Below are 24,126 nucleotides of genomic sequence, written 5' to 3'. Positions count from 1 at the left end.
AACTCCAGCTGCGGGTAGAAGCTATAATTTCCATCACAGTTCATGCTTGTATACCAGCTATACATTATATATACTAAGACACTATATACACTTAATGCAATACCCATTTTTTATAAATAAATTGAAGTTGGAAAGCCATTAACTGCAGGGTTCATAGAAAGGGTTTAAATGTACTACTTAATTTAGGACAGAGGCATAGGTCACCCGTAGCTTATGAATCCATTTTAATTCAGTTTGAAAGATTTTGTTATCCCACTCCCAAATATTTCCTCTATAGTAGGGATGAGCTGAACACTCCCCGGTTTGGTTCGTGGCAGAACATGCGAACAGACCAAACGTTAATGCGAACATTCAAACACCATTAAAGGCTATGGGACCTGAACGTGAAAAATCAAAAGTGCGAATTTTAAAGGCTAATATGCAAGTTATTGTCCTAAAAAGTGTTTGGGGAGCCAGGTCCTGCCCAGGGGACATGTATCAATGCAAGTTTTAAAAACTGATGTTTTTTCCGGAGCAGTGATTTTATTAATGCTTAAAGTGAAATATTCCTTTAAATATCATACCTGGGGTTGACTATAGTATGCCTGTAAAGTGGCGCGTATTTCCCGTGTTTAGAACAGTCCCTGGACAAAATGACATTTCTAAAGGAATAAAAGTAATTTAAAATTGCTTGCGGCTGTAATGTAATGTCGGGTCCAGCCCATTACCAAGCCCTTTGGGTCTTGTATGGATATTAAGAGGAACCATTTTTATGAAGGCGAGCCGATCAACTGAGTCTGTGGACAGGCGCACTCTGTGATCGGTTATAAATCCTCCAGCAGCACTGAATGTGCATTCAGAAAGAACGCTGGATTCAGGACAGGCCAGTAGCTCATTTGCATATTGTGCAAGCTCTGGCCAATGATCCATCCTCAACACCCAGTAACCCAGTTGATTTTCGATTGGAAAGGTCTCCAAATCTGATCTTGCACTAGGTATTCCTGAACCATGTAAATCAGATGCTGGCGATGGTTGAGGGAACTGATCAGACGTTGGGTCTGCGGAGTAAAGAATTATCTGAACGCATCGGTCAGATGGCTACCTTCTCCATCGCTCCTTCTGTGACTGACCGAAGCCTCAGCAACACATTGTCCAGGAGGACCAGGAAATTGTAACCTCCCAGGCTCTGGAAACGCAATGCATCTTTCTGCAAGGCCTCTCGAAGATTTTTCATCCTCTTCTACCTCTGTGAAGGCTGGATAAAATCCACAACCTTAACCTTGTAACGTGGATCAAGAAGGGTTGCCAGCCAGTAATGATCCCTCTCTTTGACACCACGAATCCGAGGATCCTTTCACAGGCTTTGCAGGATCAGGGAAGGTTTCCTGAAGCATTGATCTGGAGTCCTCTGGGTCACTAAGGATGACATGATTCACAGTCACCTCCTCCCAGCCACGTACAAGTCCATGGGTTTCTGGGGGACTGAAAACGATCCCCTGAAGACTGCTGCTTATGTTGAGTGCTAGGCTCCACCTCCATGCTGACACAATCCTCATCCTCCTCCTTTTCTTCCTGTGTGATTGGTGGGCCCGCAGGAATACTGTCTGGATAAAGGGGGCCTTGAGAGGTAAGGAAGTCCTCCTCTTCCTCCCTCTGTTCTGCCTAAAGTGCCCTGTCCATTATTTCATGAAGCATGTGCTCCAACAGGAAGACAAGAGGGCAAGTATCACCGATGCATGCACTGTCACTGCTCACCATCCTTATGGCCTCCTCAAGCGGTGACAGGACAGTGCATGCATCCTTGATCAGTAGCCACTGGCGTGGCGAATAAAAAGCCAAGCTCCCCTGACCCTGTCGTGGTGTCATACTCACACAGGTACTCATTGATGGCAATCTGCTGCGTGTGCAGCTGCTGCAGCATTGCCAACGCTTAGTTCCACCTGGTGGGCAGGTCACAAATGAGGCGGTTCTTTGGCAGGTTACATTCCTTTTGAAGGTCAGCCAGCCGAGTACTGGCATTATATGACCGGCGGAAATGCACACAGACTTTCCTGGCCTGCCTCAGGAGATCCTGTAAGCCCCAGTACCTGCACAAGAACCGCTGCACCACCAAATTAAGGACATGAGGCAAACAGGGAACATGGGTCAAGTGTCCCTGTCGGAGAGCAGATAGGAGGTTGGTGCCACCATTCCTGGCTGAAGCTGGTGTGGCGTCAACCATTATATTAAATACACTGCAGCAAACTGAATCACCTGACTGCCTGAAGTATATTAGTATGAGTAAACCAGGAACGGACTTCAGTGAGATATAACTATAACTATAACTAACTAACTAAACTGGATACAGTGGATATATATATATATAGATATATATATATATATATATATATATATATGTATATATTATACATTTATTTATTTATGGTTGGAGTCCTATGGCCAATAGGGATACGGATAACATTCAGCGTTAACATAAAACTTACCACATGAAATGGAAAGTGTGCCTTTGGTAACATACAGTATACCAAAATAAGGGGGCATACCCTAGATAAGAAATGAGGAATGAAATGAAATAAACATGAAATGATATAAAATGAGTAATCTCTGAGGAGTATGAATACTTTGAGAAATGCCCTAAAAAGGGGATGGGAGGGTGGGTATCGCGCACAGAAAACCAACAAAGACCACAGGCGAGCAGGCTGGTTCAATTCCGCCCCCCCGGCTCCTCTCATAAATTCAGGCCACCATACTGGCCTTATTTATGGTTGGAGCCCTATGGCCGATACGGATACGGATAACATTCAGAGTTAACATAAAACTTACCACATGAAATGGACCTGAAAGTGTGCCTTTGGTCCAAAGTACGGTATACCAAAATAAGGGAGCAAAAACATTCAGGTAGGAGATAGTTCTTTATTGATTTGAATTTGATCATTTTAGCGAGTTTAGTAAATGCCTGAGCCCTTTCTACTTGCGGGTTGGGGATGTAGCGAGCGAAGCAGGCAGACTTCCACCTGCCTAGTCTTTTAATGACAAGGTCTGGGACGGCGTGATGTGAGGCTGCCCCAATATGAAAGGAGTGTTGGCTTGGCTAGGGTTCAGGTGAAGGTTGCGGAGAAGTATTCTCATGTGTAGGGATGAGCCGAACACCCCCCGGTTCGGTTCGCACCAGAACTTTCGAACGGACCCCAAATTCGTACGAATGTTAGAACCCCATTGAAGTCTATGGGACTCGAACGTTCGAAATGAAAAGTGCTAATTTTAACGGCTAATATGCAAGATACTGTCCTAAAAAGGGTTTGGGGACCTGGCTCCTGCCCCAGGGGACATGGGTCAATGCCTAAAAATGTGAAATATTCCTTTAAATATGGTGCCTGGGGGGTGTGTGTAGTATGCCTGTGAAGTGCCACGTATTTCCCGTGTTTAGAACAGTCCCTGCACAAAATGACATTAAACGGAAATAACACCATTTAAAACTGCTTGCGGTTTTAATGTTATATCTGGTTCTTGCAATATGGTTGAAAATCATTGAGAAAAATGGCATGGGTAGCCCTCCCTGCCCATTACCAGCCCCTTTAGGTCTTGTACGCATATTAAGGGGAACCCTGTACCCATATTAAAAAAAGGAAATGCGTGTGGCCCCCAGGCCCTATATACTCAGAACAGCAGTATACAGGCGGTGCAAACAAGACAGGGACTGTGTAGGTTTGTTGTGTTAAGTTGAATCTGTTTGTAATTTTCAACTGGTACATTTTTAAAGTGTAGCTCCAGTCAAAAAAACTATTTTTAAGCTTTTTGGAAAACATAGGGAAGGGTTATCACCCCTGTATAATTTGTTTTGTCGTCCATCTTTTTTCATCTCACTTGCTGTTGTCTCCTTCCGTTTGCAAGTAGGAGATGTTTGTAAGTTGGATGTTTGAAAGTAGGGGCCTGCCCTATATGCTCTGCAGAAATGGCGGAACAAGGTGTTGGTTTTGCCACAACATTGTAAGCCCTCAAAGTGACTCTTGGTGGGCGCTGGAGCGCCCTGCTGTGAACGATTATATCAAGAATTGTAATAACATGCCATTGTTGAACAGTGGTAGAAAAATTGACCTTTGGTGGTTGTGGTGCTGGCGCCACAACACTATAAGTCCTCACCGTTACTCTGGGTGGGCACAGGAAGGGGCCCTCCTGTGAAATATTATATCAAGAATTGTAATTACATGTCCCTGTTAAACAGGGGCAGAAAAATTTGGCCTTAGGCACTGGTGCTGGTGCCACCACACTGCAACCTCTGCCATATACTCTAGTTTTATTGCAGGAATTAGCCCTGCTGCAAAGCATTGCATCAAAAATTGTACTTAAACGCCCCTGTTAAACAGGGGCAGAAAAATTTGGCCTTAGGCACTGGTGCTGGTGCCACCACACTGCAACCTCTTCCATATACTCTAGTTTTATTGCAGGAATTAGCCCTGCTGCAAAGCATTGCCTCAAAAATTGTACTTAAACGCCCCTGTTAAACAGGGGCAGAAAAATTGGGCTGATGGCATCAACCAGAACCAGAAATGTTCTTCCAACATATCAGCAGAGGAGGAAGAGGATAGACAATCAACATAACAGGACAGTCACTCAGCATCAGCATAGGCAGTCTTGAAGGGATGTGATATTTCAAAAAAAATTATTCTGTTACATCAGCTTCAGGTGCTTGGTAGCTGTGGGTGATCCAAGACGGATTCATCTTGATGAAGGTCAGTCAATCAACTGATTCGGTGGACAGGCGCACCCTGTGATCGGTAACAAAGCCACCAGCAGCACTGAAGGTGCGTTCCGAAAGAACGCTGGATGCAGGACAGGCCAGTAGCTCAATTGCATACTGTGCAAGCTCTGGCCAGTGATCCATCCTCAAGACCCAGTAAGCCAGAGGATTTTCAGTGGGAAAGGTGTCCAAGTCTGACCTTGCCCCTAGGTATTCCTGCACCATGTAAATCAGAGGCTGGCGATGGGTGCTGGAACCGATCATACCTTGGGGCTGCGGACTAAAAAATTGTCTGAAAGTATCAGTCAGACGGCCACCTTCTCCACCGCTCCTTCTGACCGATGCCTCAGCAACACGTTGTCCAGGACCAGGAGTTTGTAACCTCCCAGTCTCTGGGAACGCGTTGCACAGACCTTTCTGAAAGGCCTCCCGGAGATGTTTCATCCTCTGCTCCCTCTGCGATGGCAAGATAAGGTCGGCAACCTTACCCTTGTACCGTGGATCAAGGAGAGTGGCCAGCCAGTAATGGTCCCTCTCCTTGATCCGAAGAATACGAGGATCCTTCTGCAGGCTTTGCAGGATCAGGGAGGCCATGCAGCGTAGGTTAGCTGAGGCATTCGGTCCGGAGTCCTCTGGGTCACTAAGGACAACATGATCCGCAGCTACCTCCTCCCAGCCACGTACAAGTCCACGTGTTTCTTGGGACTGTAAATCATCCCTACAAGACTGCTGCTGCTGATGCTGATGCTGAGTGCCAGCCTCCACCTCCATGCTGACACAATCATCCTCCTCCTCCTCATCCTCTTCCTGTGTGATGGGTGGCACAGCAGGAACACTGTCTGGATAAAGGGGGCCTTGAGAGGCAAGGAAGTCCTCCTCTTCCTGCCTCTGTTCTGCCTCAAGTGCCCTGTCCATTATTCCACGCAGCGTATGCTCCAAGAGGTGGACAAGAGGTACAGTGTCACTGATGCATGCACTGTCACTGCTCACCATCCTTGTGGCCTCCTCAAACGGTGACAGGACAGTGCATGCATCCCTGATCATGCCCCACTGGCATGGTGAGAAAAAACCAAGCTCCCCTGATCCTGTCCTGGTGCCGTAGTCGCACAGGTACTCATTGATGGCCCTCTGCTACGTGTGCAGCCGCTGCAGCATGGCCAATGTTGAGTTCCATCTGGTGGGCATGTCACATATAAGGCGGTTCTTGGGCAGGTTCAACTCCTTTTGGAGCTCAGCCAGCCGAGCACAGGCATTAAATGATCGGCGGAAATGCACACAGACTTTCCTGGCCTGCTTCAGGACATCCTGTAAGCCGGGGTACCTGCCCAAGAACCGCTGCACCACCAGGTTAAGGACGTGAGCTACACAGGGCACATGGGTCAGTTGTCCCTGTCAGAGGGCGGAGAGGAGGTTGGTGCCATTGTCGCAAACCACCATTCCTGGCTTAAGCTGGCGTGGCGTCAACCACCTCTCGGCCTGCCCCTGCAGAGCTGACAAAACATCCGCCCCAGTGTGGCTCCTGTCCCCCAAACAAACCAGCGCAAGCACGGCATGGCATTGTTTTGCCTGCGTACTTGCGTAGCCCCTGGAACGCCTACGGAGCACCGCTGGTTCTGAGGACAGAGCACTGAAAGAGGCCATGGAGGAAGAAGAAGAGGAGGGGGTGGAGGAGAGAGGTGTGTCACAACCAATAGTAGCATTTTGGAGGCGTGGTGGCGGAACAACCTCCAACACTACTGCACCTTGTCTTGCATCCTTCCCAGCTGCCAGAAGAGTGACCCAATGGGCCGTGAAAGACAGGTAACATCCCTGTCCATGCCTGCTGGACCATGAGTCAGCGGTAATATGCACCTTACCGCTGACCGCCCTGTCCAGCGAGGCAAGGACATTGCCTTCCACATGCCGGTAGAGAGCCGGAATCGCCTTCCGTGAGAAAAAGTGGCGTTTGGGGACCTGCCACTGAGGAACCGCACATTGTACAAACTCACGGAAGGGGGCCGAGTCTACCAACTGAAAAGGCAGCAGTTGAAGTGCTAGCAATTTAGCCAAGCTAGCATTCAACCGCTGGGCATGTGGATGGCTGGGAGTGAACTTCTTCCGCCGGTCCAGCAGCTGGGGCAGGGACATTTGCCTGCTATAATCGGACGTGGGTGTACCGCTAGCAGAGTTCCCGGAAGCACTTGGCTGTGACACACCTAATTCTACACCTTCATTCCTCTCAGAGCAGGTTTCAGAGAGGACTGAAGGTCTAGTGGGGTTGGAGATGCCAGCTGATGAGGAGCAAGGAGAGGTCCGCTTTGTTCTTTGGTGTGGGTCTTTGAGGTACGCTTGCCAACGAGCTGCATGGCAGGTCAACATATGTCTGGTCAAGCATGTGGTGCCCAAGCGGCTGATGTTTTGGCAACGTGAGATACGCTTGAGACATATGTTGCAAATAGCAGCGGTGCGATCTGATGCACTCGTCTCAAAAAAGGCCCACACCAAAGAACTTTTAGAATAACGCGCAGAGGCAGCGCTCTGCACAGGCAGAGCTCTGCGGTGTGATTCAGTCGGTGTGCTGCCCCTAAGCTGGCCCCCGGAGGGCATCCTGCCTCGTTGGACATGTGCCTCCTCCTCCTCCTCCTCCTCCTCCCTCCTTCCAGGCATCCACGTGGAGTCAGTGCCCTCATCATCCCCTCCCTCTTCATCGCTGTAGCAAACCTGGCAGTATGCTGCAGCTTGTGGAACATGACTGCCAGATTGCTGTCCTTCTTGAGCATCCCCTCTCTCTGCGCTCACGCTACTGCCTTCCTCTAGCTGAGTGTCATCATCAGAGCCCACAAAACACTGGGCATCCTCCTGGAGCATGTACCCAACACTGTGCTCAAAGAGTTCAGGAGACTCCTCAGGAGGACGTGGTGGGTCTAGGGAAGGAGTCACTGATGATGACATTGAGAGGAGGGAAGACGATGCGTTGGCAGCTGCTTTGCTAGTACCCTGAGACTGGGTGAGAGAGGATGAGGAGAATGAAGAGGGCTTGGTCATCCACTCTACCAAGTCGTTGGCATGTTGCGGTTCAACATGTCCAGCTGCCGAAAAGAAGGACAAGCGTGTCCCATGGCCACGTGCTGATGACAATGCACCGCGTCCACGACCAACACTGTTGTCTCTAGACACAGAGCCTGCTTGCCCTCTTTTATCGGCTCGCGCCTGTCTGCCTCTCCTTGCTGGCCTTCCAGACATGGTAATGGCCTGAAGGGAGTTGGGTAAAAAAGCAGTTGGGTAGTGTATATTGTGCTAGAGGCACACAACACCCACTAACTCCTGCAGATGCCTTTATTATAGAACACCAGAGATAAAGGGGTATATACAGATGTATACTGTGCTGTGCTGGAGGCACACACAACTTCCAATAACTCCTGCAGATGGCAAGTGGGCTCAAATAGAGAACAGCTATGTAGGTGGATATAGCGGTATGTACTGGGTACAGAGCACGCAGACAGCACGCACTATCTCCTAACACTACTGACTGCAAGCTCTATTATAAAAGATAGATCACTAGCTATATAGGTGAGGTGAATATAGCGGTGTATACTGTGGTCAGGGCACAACAGCAAGATCGAAAATCGGCCGAAAACGATCGGTGTGTACTGTGTTGAAGGTACACAGAACACCCACTGCTTCAGACGCCAACACACTACACTAAGGCCGCCGCGCTGGCGGCCTTATATAGTGTGGGGCGTGCACTACACAGCCTGAGCTATGCCTGTGGCCAATCATGGCTCTCCTCGCTGCTGGCGCTGCGATTGGCCAAGCATGCGGGGTCACAGTGCATGCTTGGCCAATCATGAGCCAGCAATGCACTGCGCCATCGCAGTGCATTGTGGGCCGTGAGCGCCACACGAATTTGACGCGAACGGACCAAAATGTTCGGACTTCGCCGAATGGACGAACAGCCAATGTTCGAGTTGAACGTACGTTCGACTCGAACACGAAGCCCATCCCTACTCATGTGTTTCATAAACTGACATGTGCTCAAGGGTTTGACAGTTTGACAGGAAAAGGAAGAAGGGGACTGGAGTCGGCTGTTCAGGCAGTAGTGATAATAGTTGGTTGAGTGTAACAACTGGACACCAGCTGTTGTTAGTACCGTAAAGATGAATGTCTATCCCTGAGCCTACTTGCTGGGTTTTAGAGACCGCTAGGTGCAGGATGAAGTGATCTTTGTAGCGGACCAAGTGACGTTTACGTAGGACTTGGCCTGAAGAATTGCTGCATGTGAATTCTCCAGGTCGCAAGAACCCATAGTAGGCCAAGTACATAGCTGCTTGTAGGACCATACTGGGGAGGTGACCAAATGGAGAGGTTGTCAGGATGGTCGACATACCCCTAAAGATGTCTCCTGTTATGGGTAAGTATTTGGCGCTGACCACCGGTTGGAGTTTCTGAACGCCACATAGAATGGCTCGTATTGCGTGTTATGAGAACAAGGAGGGTTTTGTGAGGTCCCGCAGGGACAAGAAATGTTGGATACCTTCTAGGTATAACCAAATAGTGTTGTGTGATACGAAATAAAGGCCAGTATCTGATACTTGAAGTCTCCTTGGAGTGGTGTGACAGGAATTTGTTGAAGGCCCTCCAGGCTGTTTGGTAGGCCTTGAGGGTGTTGTGGGAGAATGAAGTGTTGATAAGTTGAGTCGCTGTTGGCAGGTGTTGAGCTAATCCAGGGTCAGATGAGACCAGGCAGAGATAGTGGCTGATACTGGGTCGGCTCAGGCACCTGTTCAAAAAAGGAGGAGTAATTAAAACGGGAGAGCACATCTGCTGCGAGGTTGCGCTTGCCAGGAACAAATGAACAATAAATGTTAAACTGAAATTGTAAGGATAGTTGTACTAGGCTACACAGCAAGGACATGACTGCGAGGGATTTGATCTATTGATCGGTGGACTGACGACAAACCGACCAATTTTTATATGTTCCTTTCCTGTTAATTAGATACCTACCATTATCCCGCTATCATTTCCCCCCCCCCTTTTTTTTTTCATTCATTTTTTCGATTACTCTACTTCTCTCTAATTTTCCTTTTTTCTCTCTGCATATCTCCACTCCATATAATTCATTCTCAGTTATTCCCCCCATTTTTTAGCTCAAACGCTATAATGTACTCATGCTGCTTCCCTACCAGCTATTTTCAACCACTTCCCTATATATATATATTTTTTTTTCCCCTTAGTTAGTATACAGTCTCGTATACTATACTTCCCCACCCACTGCCCCCCACTATTATAACCTGGTATAGCATATCGTTCATACATATATTTCCCTTCCCATCTGTGCACTTTATTCTATGTTAGTAAAATTTTATTTGTAAAAAATAAGGCCTTACATACAACAGCCTTTCCCTAATGTTTTTATATAGATGTATTACATAATTAAGTGCTTTCTCTCACCATATTTGACTGTTATGATAAGATACATGAAGTTATTATTATTGTGATGTTTTTTTAAAATCTTTTGATCGGTGGACTGACGACAAACCGACCAATTTTTATATGTTCCTTTCCTGGTATCATTCCCCCCCCCCCCTTTTTCTCTTCCTATTTAGCCTTCCCAGACCCACCTAACCACTACAGGTAGCATAAAGTATATATATATCTCCACTGCTCACATACTATGCTACTGCCCCCCTCCCCTCCCCCCCCCCTTTTTTTTTGCTGCTTCCCTACTAGCTATTTTCAACCACTTCCCTATTATTATTTTTTATTTTTTTCCCCCCTTAGTTAGTATACAGTCTCGTTTTCCGTCACATGACTCGTATATACTTCTTGGCCCACCCCCCCCCCCCCCCCCTCCTCCGAGGTAGTTATAACTCTCTCATCTACAATTCCACCTTCTCTTCCGATATACCTCCTTATTCTCCTTTCATCCCCCTCATACCAAACATTTACAATATACACCTTGATGATTTCTCCATATGCTTTATTAATAACATGCCCATATATTTATATATTATGCCTGTTTAGATGGTTCAAATTATAGTTCCCTCTCTTCTGTCCTTTTGTCCCCGCTTGTCTGCTCGTTTCATCTGTATTCATTACATCCTCTCCCCGTTGTCTCCTCCCCTATCTTCCTGATTCACGCCCCTCTCCACTTAGTCTCTCTCCATCTGTATGCTTACCCTGAAGCCACGCCCCACTCTCCGCCCAACCACGCCTCCTGTTTCAATCTCTCTTCCTCTATTTAAACCCCTGTTTTCCCCTTCTCATCTGATTGGCCTGATGAAAGAGCGCAGTCGTCTCTCCACCTTGACCCGAACGCTCAGGAAACGCGTCGCCCGCCGTGACGTCACAACCCCGCGACCCGCGCGTGTCACCGCTAACCAAGCCTCGCTTTGGAAACACATCCTCTGCGTCCACCAAGCCGCCATTTTTTAACAACAAACTCGTGGTAACGCCAGGAGAGGACAACATGACACCCGCGGACCGGATCCTATGTGACGGACGAATCAGATGAAAAAACCGCCCCCCTTGTATTCTACATGCCTTTTTATGCCTTGGAAAATGTGTGTGCATCATCTGTTTGTTTTACCTGTGAATAAATTGCCTTTTAAAAATCTACACCCAGAGGCGCCCCCTTCTTCTTCTCTTTTCCTGCAACTGCGAGGGATTTGGACCTGTCTTTATTAATGATTTCTGATGTGGCTTGGTTATCGGTGGTGAAGGCCACAGTTTTCCCGGTCCAGCAATGACCCCAAAGCTGTGCAGCTGCCACTACGGGATAAAGCTCAATGAGGGAAGATCTTCTGGTGAAGCCAGGTATTGCTAGTATCTGTGGCGGCCAAGGTCCTGCATACCAGAGATGGCCAAAAATTGCAACTGTGGATGCCACAGCATCTCTCACTACCTGGGGTGACTGGGAAGATACGGTGGGAATGAATAAGGATATGCCATTCCAGGTGAAAAGGAACTCCTCCCACATGGAGAGGTCCGTTACTGCTGCGGTGTCAAGAATCTGGTCGGGATCTTGCGTATGGGAAAGGAACACCAGTAGGTGGGACACGAAGGAGCGGCCCTGTGGGATGATGCACATGGCAAAGTTAAGCATCCTTAGGAGGGATTGCAGCTGTTTCTTGGTGCACCCTCTGGTGTGGGTAAAGCCTCAGAGGACCGACCTAATGCGGGTCAGTTTGTCTGGGGGGAGGCTGGCCTACATGGCGCAGGTGTCCAGATTAATTCCAAGGAATGTGATCATATGTGCTGGACTTTGTGTTCAGCGATGGGAACGTTAAGGTTTTTAAACACAATCCTTAGTCTGTCAAGGTCCCCTATTAATAAAAAGCTTTGTGCAACAGAATCCAGGTGAGAGACTGCGCAAATGTATCAAATAGCCAGGGGCTACTCTTTAACCTGAAGGTCAACTTGGTGGCAAAATAATATGCCTCTTTCCATTTGATTCCATGCCAGCACCAAAGGGATGGTTGGATGGGTAGGAGTTTAAAGGCATCTGAGATATTGGCTTTGCAGAGCCAGGTACCTGCTGTAAGTATCGCTTGGATCGCCATATCCAAGAAGGCGTATTTGAGGGAGAATTCTATGGAGGGGATGAGTGAATTAAGACTGGGGATGGGGGAAGAATGAGGCGCAGACAAATCATACACCAGACGTAATTTATTGGAGAACTTGCCCTTGACAAGTCCAATAGGGCTGACTCTCAAGGTATTGAACGGGGGTTGAGTGAAAGGGCCTATCAAAGTCCCAGTCTAACTCGGTCTGTAGGAGCTGGTCTATGGCCTTCTCATCGGTGGCCGCTGAATGAAGATTCCTGCACTCAGTGGTAGTGTGAGGCACAGAAATGAGGCCAGTGTGGAACCCTTCTTTGAAACCTTGGAAAAGGTAGGTGTGTGGTGTGTGGAAAGGTAGAAGCTGAGCCATGTGACATTGACCCAGTTTAGTCATGCCTTTTTCATCTGCTTGACTTCGCACAGGATTCTAGAATGTGCCTTCTGGCATAAGGTGCAGATGTAGAGCATTCATCTGGGGCATACGTGCAGGGGCCTGCTGGCCCTGAACTGCACCGGAGGTAGAGGGACTTTCGAAGGGGTTGTCGTGTTTGCGCACCAAGTGGCAGTGTGGGTAGCAGATTGGCAAATTGCGCACAACGGTGAGCATAAGCCAGCAAAGTGGTGACAGAAGAGCTCCGTGTCCATCAGACTCCAATTTGTGGTTGTCTGAAACTGTAAGAACCTGGCTGCTGCTTTGGCGGAGAAGGAGCGGTGGTAGTCATAAAAATCAAACCCCCCATAATTGTAGCCCAAGTCCACCACAGTATGGAGGTATAGATCCAGCTCTTCTGCCGGGAGAGACTGAACATATAACGTTCCTCAACACGCCGAAGGCCAGTGTGAACTCTGGTACTAATAACGTCCGATTGAGCCTGGGGTCCTTGGCCTTAAGGACTACAGATACATCACCCCAAGTGGAGGCTTTATTCTCCACCAAATCGTGCATGGAAATAAGCAAGGAGGCAAGGTTGATGTCCCTACCATACAGGATGTTTCTCCTGATGTTGGCCGGAACCAAATGGGATGGGTACACAACGGGACTCCACCCTGTGGTACCTGTAAAAGGGGTTGTTACAGCCTGGACTACGGTAGGGTCGGGGACAGTAACAGCTGGGCGGGTCTCCAGGAGTGCCACTCTGGCCTGAACCTCTGAAACTGAAGTGGTCAAAGATAACACTAAGGTGTGCAGCGGAGATATGGCTGATGAAATGGAATCAAGGGACTCCTGCTGGGTGCTGGGTCCTACTGTGGCTGGTGGAGGAAAGAGAAACTTGAAGAGCTCGGCTTTCCTAGCTGTAGCGGGAAAGGGCATCCGTCTACGCCTCAGCTCTGCGGTCAACTTTGGGATGGTCCATCCCCTGAGTGACTGTACACTGTCACTCTCTGAAACTGGAGAGGGGGACAGAGGGGCCATGAGATCTTTACTGCTGGCCTGGGACATGTTCTGGTGTTCTAATGCCCTAGGTACGGTGACATGTGAATCAGTGAATCTGTCTATGGAGCATGTACTGAAATGAGGTCGAAAACTGGGCACACCGGAGCGAAATAAGAATGAAGGGGAGTAGATATTGGTGCTATACCTGAAACATCTATATCGTGATAAAACACTGTGCACAACCCAAAATTAAATTAGATTTAGATCCTTAGGTATGTGCAACTCTGTATGAAAAAAATAACCTAAGCTTGATACAGAAATTGTGCGCATGTAGCTTGGGAAAAATTACTTCAGTGAAAAATCATGATGCAATTAAAAAATAAAAATAAAATTGTATGTATATATATATATATATATATATATATATATATATATATATATATACCTACTTATACACACACATATGCTCTATGTGCCTAAAACCCCCAAAAAATACATAAAACGTTGTGGTGCCAAATAGTGCCAATTGACAATTGACAGTTATAAATAATATATATCAATGCTTATACATATAATAAAGTGCCAAAAAAGAAATAAATAAATACTGCTTGTACATATAATAGAGTGCCACAAATAAATAAATAAAATGTGATGATCAAAAAAAGTGTTCGCTCTTCCAATCGTGTTATGTCCCCATTTATATATATATATATATTGGGAAAAGAGACACATCCATGGTGTAGTACGTAATAAAAGTATACTTTATTGAAGAAAGAAAACCTACTCACATGTAGTTGATAAAAGATCGCTTGTTTGTTTACAATTGCCACTGGCCGCTGTTGGCTATGTGGGCGATGCGCGTAATGTGGCCACGCCCTACACGTTTCGTCAGAGTGACGTCTTCTGGAGCTGCCATATTAGTGCACCTTCCAGTTTAAATAGGGTGCAGTGCTCCACCACGCTTGCGTAGAACCGAGGCGCCATTTTGATTACGGGAATACCAACCCTGTCTATCCTATTGCCCTCAACCTCCGCTATAAGTGTCGTAACAGGCGCCATTTTGATTGAGGGAATGCCAGCCCCATCTATTCTACTGATCTTTAAACTCCGTATTGGATGCCAGTAATGTTACGGGAGGATGGTGGTTCACGTTAGCCAATCCCCATAATCTAGTTCCATGGGGTCTACTAGAACGTGGAGCGCTGCAGCCCATTTGAAAAAAGACCAGTTTCCTATTCGACATCACTAAAATTTAATATTCCTATTACATCAGAATATAAAAATTGTGTAATTGCTAAAACACATTACTACAAAAAAATTTATTATCCAAATAATAGACTAAAAATGCAATAAGGATTGCAAGTAGAAGCCAGAAACAAAACAAATAACAAAACAAAAAACAAAAAAATAAATGAAGTAGAAAAATAAAAAATAATAAATAATATAATGTAATAGGAATATTCAATTTTAGTGATGCCGAATAGGAAATTGGTCTTTTTTTCAAATGGGCTGCAGCGCTCCACGTTCTATTCGACCCCATGGAACTAGATTATGGAGATTGGCTAATGTGAACCACTATCAACATTAACATTACTGGCATCTAATACGGAGGTTAAAGATCAGTAGAATAGATGGGGCTGGCATTCCCTCAATCAAAATGGTGCCTGTTACGACACTTATAGCGGAGGTTGAGGGCAATAGGATAGACAGGGTTGGTATTCCCGTAATCAAAATGGCGCCTCAGTTCTATGCAAGCGTGGTGGAGCACTGCACCCTATTTAAACTGGAAGGTGCACCAATATGGCCACTCCAGAAGACGCCACTCTAATGAAACGCGTAGGGAGTGGCCACATTACGTGCATCTTCCACATAGCTAACAGCGGCCAGTGGCAATTGTAAACAAACAAGCAATCTTTTATCAACGACATGTGAGTAGGTTTTCTTTCTTCAATAAAGTATACTTTTATTACGTACTACATCATGGATGTGTCTCTTTTCCCAATATATATATATATATATATATATATATATATATAAATGGGGACATAACACGATTGGAAGAGCGAACATCTCCCAGCGCAAAACCAGCCAACGCCAGACAGCAGCACAGTGGCTTATACATTGGAGGTGTATCCACCCCAACGGAGGTAAGATTTCTGGCGAGGGCAACCACATTATCAAATCACTGAGAAGCGCACCGGGGAAGTTTTTTCTCTATTGAGGATATCAAGCACTCCTGCACTAGTCACATTTCCCTATCCTTATGTGGGACTTTTTAATAACCATCTTTTAATTGAACTCATATAATCATTTTGATTGTGACACTTTTTTTGATCATCACATTTTATTTATTTATTTTTGGCACTCTATTATATGTACAAGCAGTATTTATTTATTTATTTTTTGGCACTTTATTATATGTATAAGCATTGATATATATTATTTGTAACTGTCAATTTAAGCACTTTGCATTGGTACCATTTGGTATTATTTGGCACCACAAAGTTTTATGTATGTTTTTTGGGGTTTTAGGTACATAGATCATGTGTGTGTGTATAAGTAGGTATATATATATATATATATATATATATATATATATATATATATATATATATATATATATATATATATATATATACATACATACAATTTTTTATTTTTTTTATTAATTGCATCACGATTTTTCACTGAAATAATTTTTCCCAAGCTACATGCACAAAATTTCTGTATCACACTTAGCCCTTGTACACACGGTCGGAGATTCCGACGGAATGTTTCTGATCGGAGCGTTATGTCGGATATTCCGACTGTGTGTGGTCTGCATCGGACTGTTTACGTCGGAGTATCCGACGGACCAAGTTTTCCAACTTGCCGGTAAAACTTTCCGACAAAATGCTCCGATCGGACATACTCCGATCATGTGTAGCCTACTCCGACGGACAAGGTGCCACGCATGCTCACAATCAAATTCGGACACGGAAGCGCTCGCTCAGGTAAAATTACTGCTCATAATCGATATAGCACATTCGTCACGCTGCAATGTTAAAAATTCTTTCATGAAGCGCATTCTCTTGTTCTTTACAATGCTGCAAGAATGAACTTCTTTTGATGCTCAAGTCACACACACTTCTCCCGAACGTATTTCCTGAGTCTTTTTTTACTAATTTCAGCAATACAATTTTTTAAATCGTCACATCTACACATTTTTATTTCTTTATTTATTTATTTATTTATTGGGTGAATTTTGTGTTTGTTTTTTTTTCATAAACATCTCCTTTTTTGACAGTTTGCTCATCTTTGTATTTTTTGGGGTGTGTTTTGTGTGTCAACTTACCACAACAACATTATTATCTTTTTTATATTTTCTTTTTCTTTTTTAATCTACAGGAGGTTGTTTAGTGTTGGTGCCCCTTGTTATTCATTTCACTTTGTATTTTTGAAACGTACCTGCCTGCTCACAAATAAACTGTCCTTTTTGAAATAAAACATATACGCAAGTATTTCTTCAAACAAAAAAAAACCTTTATTTAGGTCTCAAACAACTAAAAAGAGGAAGGCAGCGCTGGATAAACTTGTCAATTTGGCGAAGCCTTTGGCCCCCAGGGCAGACATGAACTAATTAGAAAAAGAAAAATTGGTGGCCTGAGGAGTACATATCTCAGGGAGAGCAGTCTGGTCCAGAAGTCCTAGAGATCAGGAAAAGCAGATGCCATCTATGTCCCCAGGATGTGGTTCTTCAAGAGGCTGCATCTTCTGTCAGACCAGACTGAACCCAGGCCATCACTCTCTCGTCTTCCTTAGGCACTTCCCGCCAGGCATCCTTCCAGGCTGTGGCTGGGCTCCTGTAGTTGTGGCAAGAGGAGGAGAAGGAGGGCGTTGGTCGACCTCCTGGCTGCCACTTGCCACAGCCTCCCCCCGGCTGAGGTCTTCCTGTGTATGAAAATGGGACATAGTTTTAGTTTTTTGCTCATCAATCACACCATTTTTAGCTCATGACTGTTGCAAAATGAATGTTACCAAATAGAATTCTGAGCCCAGCATTTTTCATTCTTGTCCCAATCATTTTTGGTCACTACTGTCTATTGATATGTAAACCACTTTGTTAAATCACAACTTACTGATCAATAATAACATCTAGTTAACATCATTAAATGTACGACAAGAAATATGTTCAACAATGCAATACCTGCCTCAAGCTGGGCCCCACCACATGTTGTTGCCTGGAAGGCCCAGGTTGGACGTTGGAAGCCTCAGCTGGGGGTGAAGGAAGCCTTTAAGGAAGACGGTCGAGTGGTGGCCTGGGTTCCCCCTGGTCTACCAGAAAATGCAGCCTCTCGAAGTAAACCATCCTGGGGTAATAAATGGCATCTGGATCTCCTGATCTCAAGGACTCCAGGTGCTTCTTTCTCTCCCTGAGATATGTAATCTTCATGGCACCAATTTTCATCTTCACATAGGCCATGTCTGCCGTGGGGACCATGATCCGCACCAAAGAAAGAAGTTTCTCCAGCGCTGCCTTCCTCTTTCTTCAGTCCTGATAAAACGGGTTGTTGATCTGCCACAGGCAGGGCAGCTCCCTGTACACTTCAAGGAATAGCCCCATAAAATTGGCGTTTTTGAAGGGATCCATCTTGTCTGCAAGACACAACACAAGACAAACCCTAAAATACTAATAATGCCATGATAAACCCTCCTAATCTTGTCCCAACATAGGCCTAGATAGAAGCAGTCTAGTCTAGTGATGTACCAAGTTCAAAATGTTACCTTCGTTTGCACGATCGTCACGTCAGCTCCTCACTCTGTTCACAGATCGTACGGACGACACACGCGTGTTGCGTTTTATATACAGTGTGCATGCGTGAAACTCCACCCGCCCCTGACGTTCTTTCTAGACTATTCCCCGCCCCTTCGCTTTCGGCGCAGTGGCGAGAGCACATGGCGGAGAGAACGCATGTGCGCAATCAGAGTTCCACTAACGAGGAGGAGGGTGAGGAAAGCCCGGAGCCTGAAACGTCCCGATCCAGGAAGAGAAGATTTAAGGCCTCAAATATGTCTTTTGTAGAGATGTTGGAGATGGTGGACATATTGAACAGGACCGACTATGATGGGAAGTATGGACCTTACCCAAACCCAAATATCAGAAAGGCCAAGATCATGACTAAAGTTGTGAAGAGTCTTCAGAAGAATTTTGGGGTACGCCGATCCAAGGATCAACTGAGAAAACGCTGGTCAGACCTGAAACTGAGGGAGCACGATCAGTACAGAAGGATCAAGCGTGTTCTTCAAAAAAGTAAGTAGTCGTCGTGTGTTCATATGATTATTCTTGCTTGCATACTGCTCCATGTGCTTTGATTTCACGTTGTGCAGTTTAAAATGGCCACTTTCAAGTTCATGGTTTCATTCGTTCGTAAGAAACATCGTTCTGCAGGTAAGTATTCCAGCTTAACAAAGTGTCCACAAAAATGTTCTCACCTTTGAACTCAGCCAAAAAACACAATAGTACAACACTTCCAAGCAATGTTTCATATTCCTATTTCTGCCCTCTGTGTGCTAATTATTCCCTTTTTACATTCTCATAGGGGAGAGAAGACTCGGGAAGTCTGAGGACACCAGGGAACCCACCCGTCCCAAAGAAGGCAAAATTCCAACACCAGAAGCAGAGGAGCAGGAGGAGGAGGAGGAAGGAGAGATCGTTGAAGTTGGACAAATTGTCACCACAACAGGTGAGTGTCGGAGAACACAGCTTCCGGTAAGCTCATCAATGTATGTCATAATATTTATAATACATGGTGTGTTTTTTTGCTTTGTTTTAAAGGTGATGTGGAAGAAGAATCACATTTTACCAGTGAAAGTGCCAAGATCCTGATTGGGGAGATAATGGGGTGCAATGGGGATTTGGAAAATATACAGCAAAACATCAATGATGTTAAAAATAAAATGAAGAACATCATTGATGTTTTGGGGAGTGTGTGAAACACCCCAAACTAGCTAGGGTTTTATTTTTTTTGCTTTTAAACAACAACTTTTGTCTTTTACAAAACTCAAAATCTGGAAGATGCACAGAGTGTCAACATGCGCTATCTCCCATCATGGGGGATCAATGTACGTGTTTTGTGGAAAGTGGCTGAGATGAAGGGGTTGCAGCCCCAAAACATGTACATTGATCCCCCATGATGGGAGATAGCACATGTTGACACACTGTGTGCATCTTCCAAATTTGGATTTTCCAGGGGTGACACCCCATGTGATGAAGGCAATATCAGCCCAGTTTGTACATACTCATGTCTGATATTGTCTTCACTTTTCAAAGTTGAACTTTGTAAGTGCCTGTGTTCTGTATGTTATGCTTTGATACATGCCTGTTTACACAAAAACACCAGGTTTGTTGTAAAACCCTTTTCTAAACTCACATGTGAATGTGCTTTGATTAAAAAGTGAAATTATCAACAATGTGTGGCTTCCTTTTTTAATGTGCAAAAGCAGTATTTGGAGTAAAATTGTTGGTTTCTGTGGCAATGGGTGTTATTTACTAAAGGCAGCTCCACTTAGTGCAGTTTCAGGTGTACTTTTGCAGTGCACTTGTAGTGAATAGTGGATGTGCCTTTAGTAAATAACACCCACAGTGATGTGTAAATTTTCACAATCATGCCATTTTCCTGAGCCCACATATTTCTGTCATGGTGCTGAAAATTAGCAAGATTTTGGTCAGTAATGCACTACATACATTAGTTAACAAAAACAAGGAGTGTGTGTAGCAGACCCACAACATAATAAGCTTATCTGAAGAAGAGACTGTCCCCTCATCTCTCTCAGAACTTGGGTTTGCACTGTTGTAGAAAAAGGCACAACAGGAAAATACATAAATTTACCTAGCAGACACCAAAAACCAAGCCAAGCAGTAAATGAAAACAAAGATTATTGGAGTTTCAAAGAAAAATGTATTCCAAAAATGCCGCTCAGACATTGTCTGACATATCAATGGCCCCCCTACCCACAAAGTATTCCATGTATTGGTTTCTGATCTCACGGGCGCTTTGGGGGGGCAAGCCAGGACGAGCAGCTTCAAGGCCCGTGAGGTTCTCATTTTCAAGCAAGTCTGCATCTTAGACAACTGAGACCGCATAGTTTGCAGTATGTCTTTTAAGGAAATTGTGCAGAACACAGCAGGTCAGCACAATGTGATTGATTTTGTATTCTGCCATGTGGATAGGCGTTAAAAAAAGGCGGAACCGGCTGGCCAGTATTCCAAAAGTGTTCTCCACCACCCTTCTGGCTCTGGACAGCCGGAAATTAAAAATCCTCTGGTCCGGGGTGAGGGTCCTCATCGGCAAAGGCCGCATCAGATGGTTTGCCAGGGCAAACGCCTCATCCACGACAAAGTCCTTCCTGATTCTCTTCTGGGGGTGGCAAGCCCAGACTGCCACTCTGGAGACGCCAGTAGAACTCCGTCCGTGAGAACACTCCACCATCCGACATCCGGCCATTTTGCCCCACGTCCACATACAAGAAGTCATACAAGAAGTCATAGATCGCAGACACCACCGCCAACATCACGATACTATTAAACCCCTTGTAGTTAAAATAGTACGACCCCGAGTTGGGTGGTGGGACGATGTGGACGTGTTTCCCATCAATTGCACCTCCACAATTGGGAAAGTCCCAACGACTGGCAAAGTGGGAGGCCACAGTCTGCCATTCCTGTGGCGTTGAAGGAATCTGTGGAGTGAAACAAGACAAAAAATTAGTAATTTTGCAAATCAACATTGCAAGCAAATTAGACACCGACATTTTTGGCCAAGATCAGTATATGAGTATTTAAAGCCTAAAGTATAAGGTCCCCTTATCAGAGTCATCTAATGAGCACAACCGAAAAAAAAAAAAGGCACTTTGCATGAATTGAAGCACACACATAACATTTGTAGACATTTTAGGGGGTGTTTAGGGGAAAGCAATACTATGGAGCTGACAAAAGACATTGGTAAGTGACTAGACTATAGTTTTATGGGCCAAGAAGAGCATGGTGGGGAAGTTAGTGAGGCAAATATGCATGAGGACAAAGGGGCAGAGCATATGAATTAGAGCATATTGTAATGATGGTAATTAAGGAATTAGGAAAGAAATGTAATACATTAGCAATCATGAAATACATAGAATGTGATGTTAAAGGATAAAACTTACCTTCATATAGTCCTTCTGCAGGACCTGAATGATGGCAGAACAGGTCTCTGGAATAATGATCCCCAGAGCCTGGGGGGAGATGCCTGTGGAGAACTTGAGGTCCTGAAGGCTTCTCCCTTTCGCCAAGTAGCGCAACGTGGCGATGAGCCTCTGCTCCGGAGTGATGGCTTGCCGCATGCACGTATCCTGCCTGGTGATAAGGGGACAGCAAAGCCAGCAGACGGTGAAAAACGGGGTCCGTCATCCGGAGATAATCTCCCTGATCTCACGGGGCAAAGGCATGTGCGAGAACTGGTCACGCTGGCGCAACCAATTCTTGGTCCACAAACGCCTCGCCTCCCTGTTCATGGACCGGGCTTGTGTCAACCCCAACACGAAGCCCCTGCACAGCACAAACTCTACGACGAGTACGTAGAAAAAATATGGTTTGAAAACGGTCGGCTGGTCAGAACGGACAACAGAAAGCACCGATAAACAGCAATGCCTGAAAGAACGACCTGAATAGCAGAAGCAAGCAGACAATAAGCAATGCAAACCAAAGCGTACTATACCAAGATACAGTCCACAATTAGAAACGAATGCTTACTGACTACACGCACTGATTATCAGATACGCAAAGACAAGCAGAAACTGAAGAGCAGTATCGAACTGAAGCACAAATCTGAAAAGCGCAAATCTACTAACACGCGATACACACGAGATCAGCAGAAGGAGCCCAAAGGGTGCCGGACATGGTGCTGAACTTCCCTTTTCTAGGCCCTTCGTATGCGGCTTACGTCACCGTGTTCTTGGCAACTGGAAATCCGACAACTTAGTTTGACCATGTGTATGCAACATCACTTTCGGACCTCGTCCGGAATTAATCCGTCGGAGTAACTCAGACGGATTTGGTTGTCGGAATCTCCGACCATGTGTACAAGGGCTTAGGTTATTCTTTTCATATAGAGTTGCACATACCTAAGGATCTAAATCAAATTTAATTTTGGGTTGTGCACAGTGTTTTATCATGATATATATGTTTCAGGTATAGCGCCAATATCTACTCCCCTTCATTCTTAGTCACATTATCCTCCCCCCAATCTTGGGAGGAGGTATTAAGTAGAGGCAGCTTTTACCAATCCCCGTTACGGGTTTAGTCCATAGCACAACTTTACTTATTTTTTCACACCAGATTGAAATGTTTACGAAATGAATGCCTGATGTGGCATCAACCGGTATGTCACAAGCGAGCGACAGCGATTGATCTTGTGACGCATGGTAACAACGGTGTTTGGTTATGCAAATACGACGGTGCAAATGAAAAGTATATGTTACGGTTACGTGAAATGTTGTGAGTAATTGGTGAGTTTTGGATATCACAGTTTAGTGACATGGTAATTTGCAAAGCGTGAAAAATTAAAACGTAAGCCGAAGCCCTACCTGCGACAGCCGAACCAGATACGTTGTACGACAACTGAGACTCGATAACGAGTGCTTTGAAATCTCGAAAGATGGCAACTTACAAACACGGAACTCACAGACACGGAACTCAAGAATATGAAACTCAGGAATATGGGAACTCACAAACGCTTAATCTCAAATAGTCAGCCTAGTGACGTAACAGATATCGCGCACAGAAAACCGACAAAGACCACAGGCGAGTGGGCTGGTTAAATACCCCCCGGGCTCCTCCCATAAATTCAGGCCACCATACTGGCCTTCTTTTATATATATATATATATATATATATATATATATATATATATAATATAAAATACACTGCAGGTAACTGAATCACCTGCCTGAAGCATATTGGAAAGAGTACACCAGGAACGGACTGCAGTCAGATCTAGCTAAACTGGATACAGTGTATGTGTGTGCGTGTGTATATATATATATATATATATATATATATATATATATATATATATATATATATATAACACTGCAGCTAACTGAATCACCTGCCTGCTCAATCTAAATGAAATGACACTCTCTCGGTCAACGCCAGCAACACACTACACGCGGCTGACGTGATGACCTTATATAGTGTGGGGTGTGGACCTAACCCCCTGAGCCATAATTGGCCAAAGGCACCCTGCTTTTGGCCAATTATGGCTCTCTTTGCTGACAGCGCTGTGATTGGCCAAAGCATGCGGGTCATAGTGCATGCTTGGCCAATCATCAGACAACAATGCACTGCACTCCGGCAGTGCATTATGGGCCGTTGCGCGCAGCTCGAATTTGGGTCGAATGGCCCATAATGTTCGTTTTTTAATGAATTGACGAACAGCCAATGTTCGAATCAAACTCATGGTCGACCCGAACAGAAAGCT

At 45.4% G+C, this 24,126-nt stretch overlaps 1 protein-coding gene across 4 annotated transcripts in view; it reads right to left on the bottom strand.

The window, feature by feature from the left end:
* ARG2 (arginase 2) overlaps positions 1 to 24,126 on the bottom strand; it is an 823,867-nt gene that overhangs the window by 261,006 nt on the left and 538,735 nt on the right. The window contains exon 7 of one of the 4 annotated variants that reach the window (XM_077465035.1): positions 8,169 to 9,476. The exons of the other annotated variants lie outside the window; for them this stretch is intronic. Coding sequence (XP_077321161.1) covers positions 9,086 to 9,476 — 391 coding nt within the window. The 3' untranslated portion in view covers positions 8,169 to 9,085. Of the gene's footprint in view, positions 1 to 8,168; positions 9,477 to 24,126 lie in introns of those variants that run through there. 4 annotated transcript variants of the gene reach the window in all.

The sequence above is a fragment of the Lithobates pipiens genome, unplaced genomic scaffold (assembly GCF_037356315.1).
Source record: "Lithobates pipiens isolate NorthernLeopardFrog02 unplaced genomic scaffold, aLitPip1_a1.2 Scaffold_30, whole genome shotgun sequence".
In the NCBI taxonomy this organism is placed as follows: Eukaryota; Metazoa; Chordata; class Amphibia; order Anura; family Ranidae; genus Lithobates; species Lithobates pipiens.
This window is presented reverse-complemented; position numbering and strand designations above follow the sequence as displayed.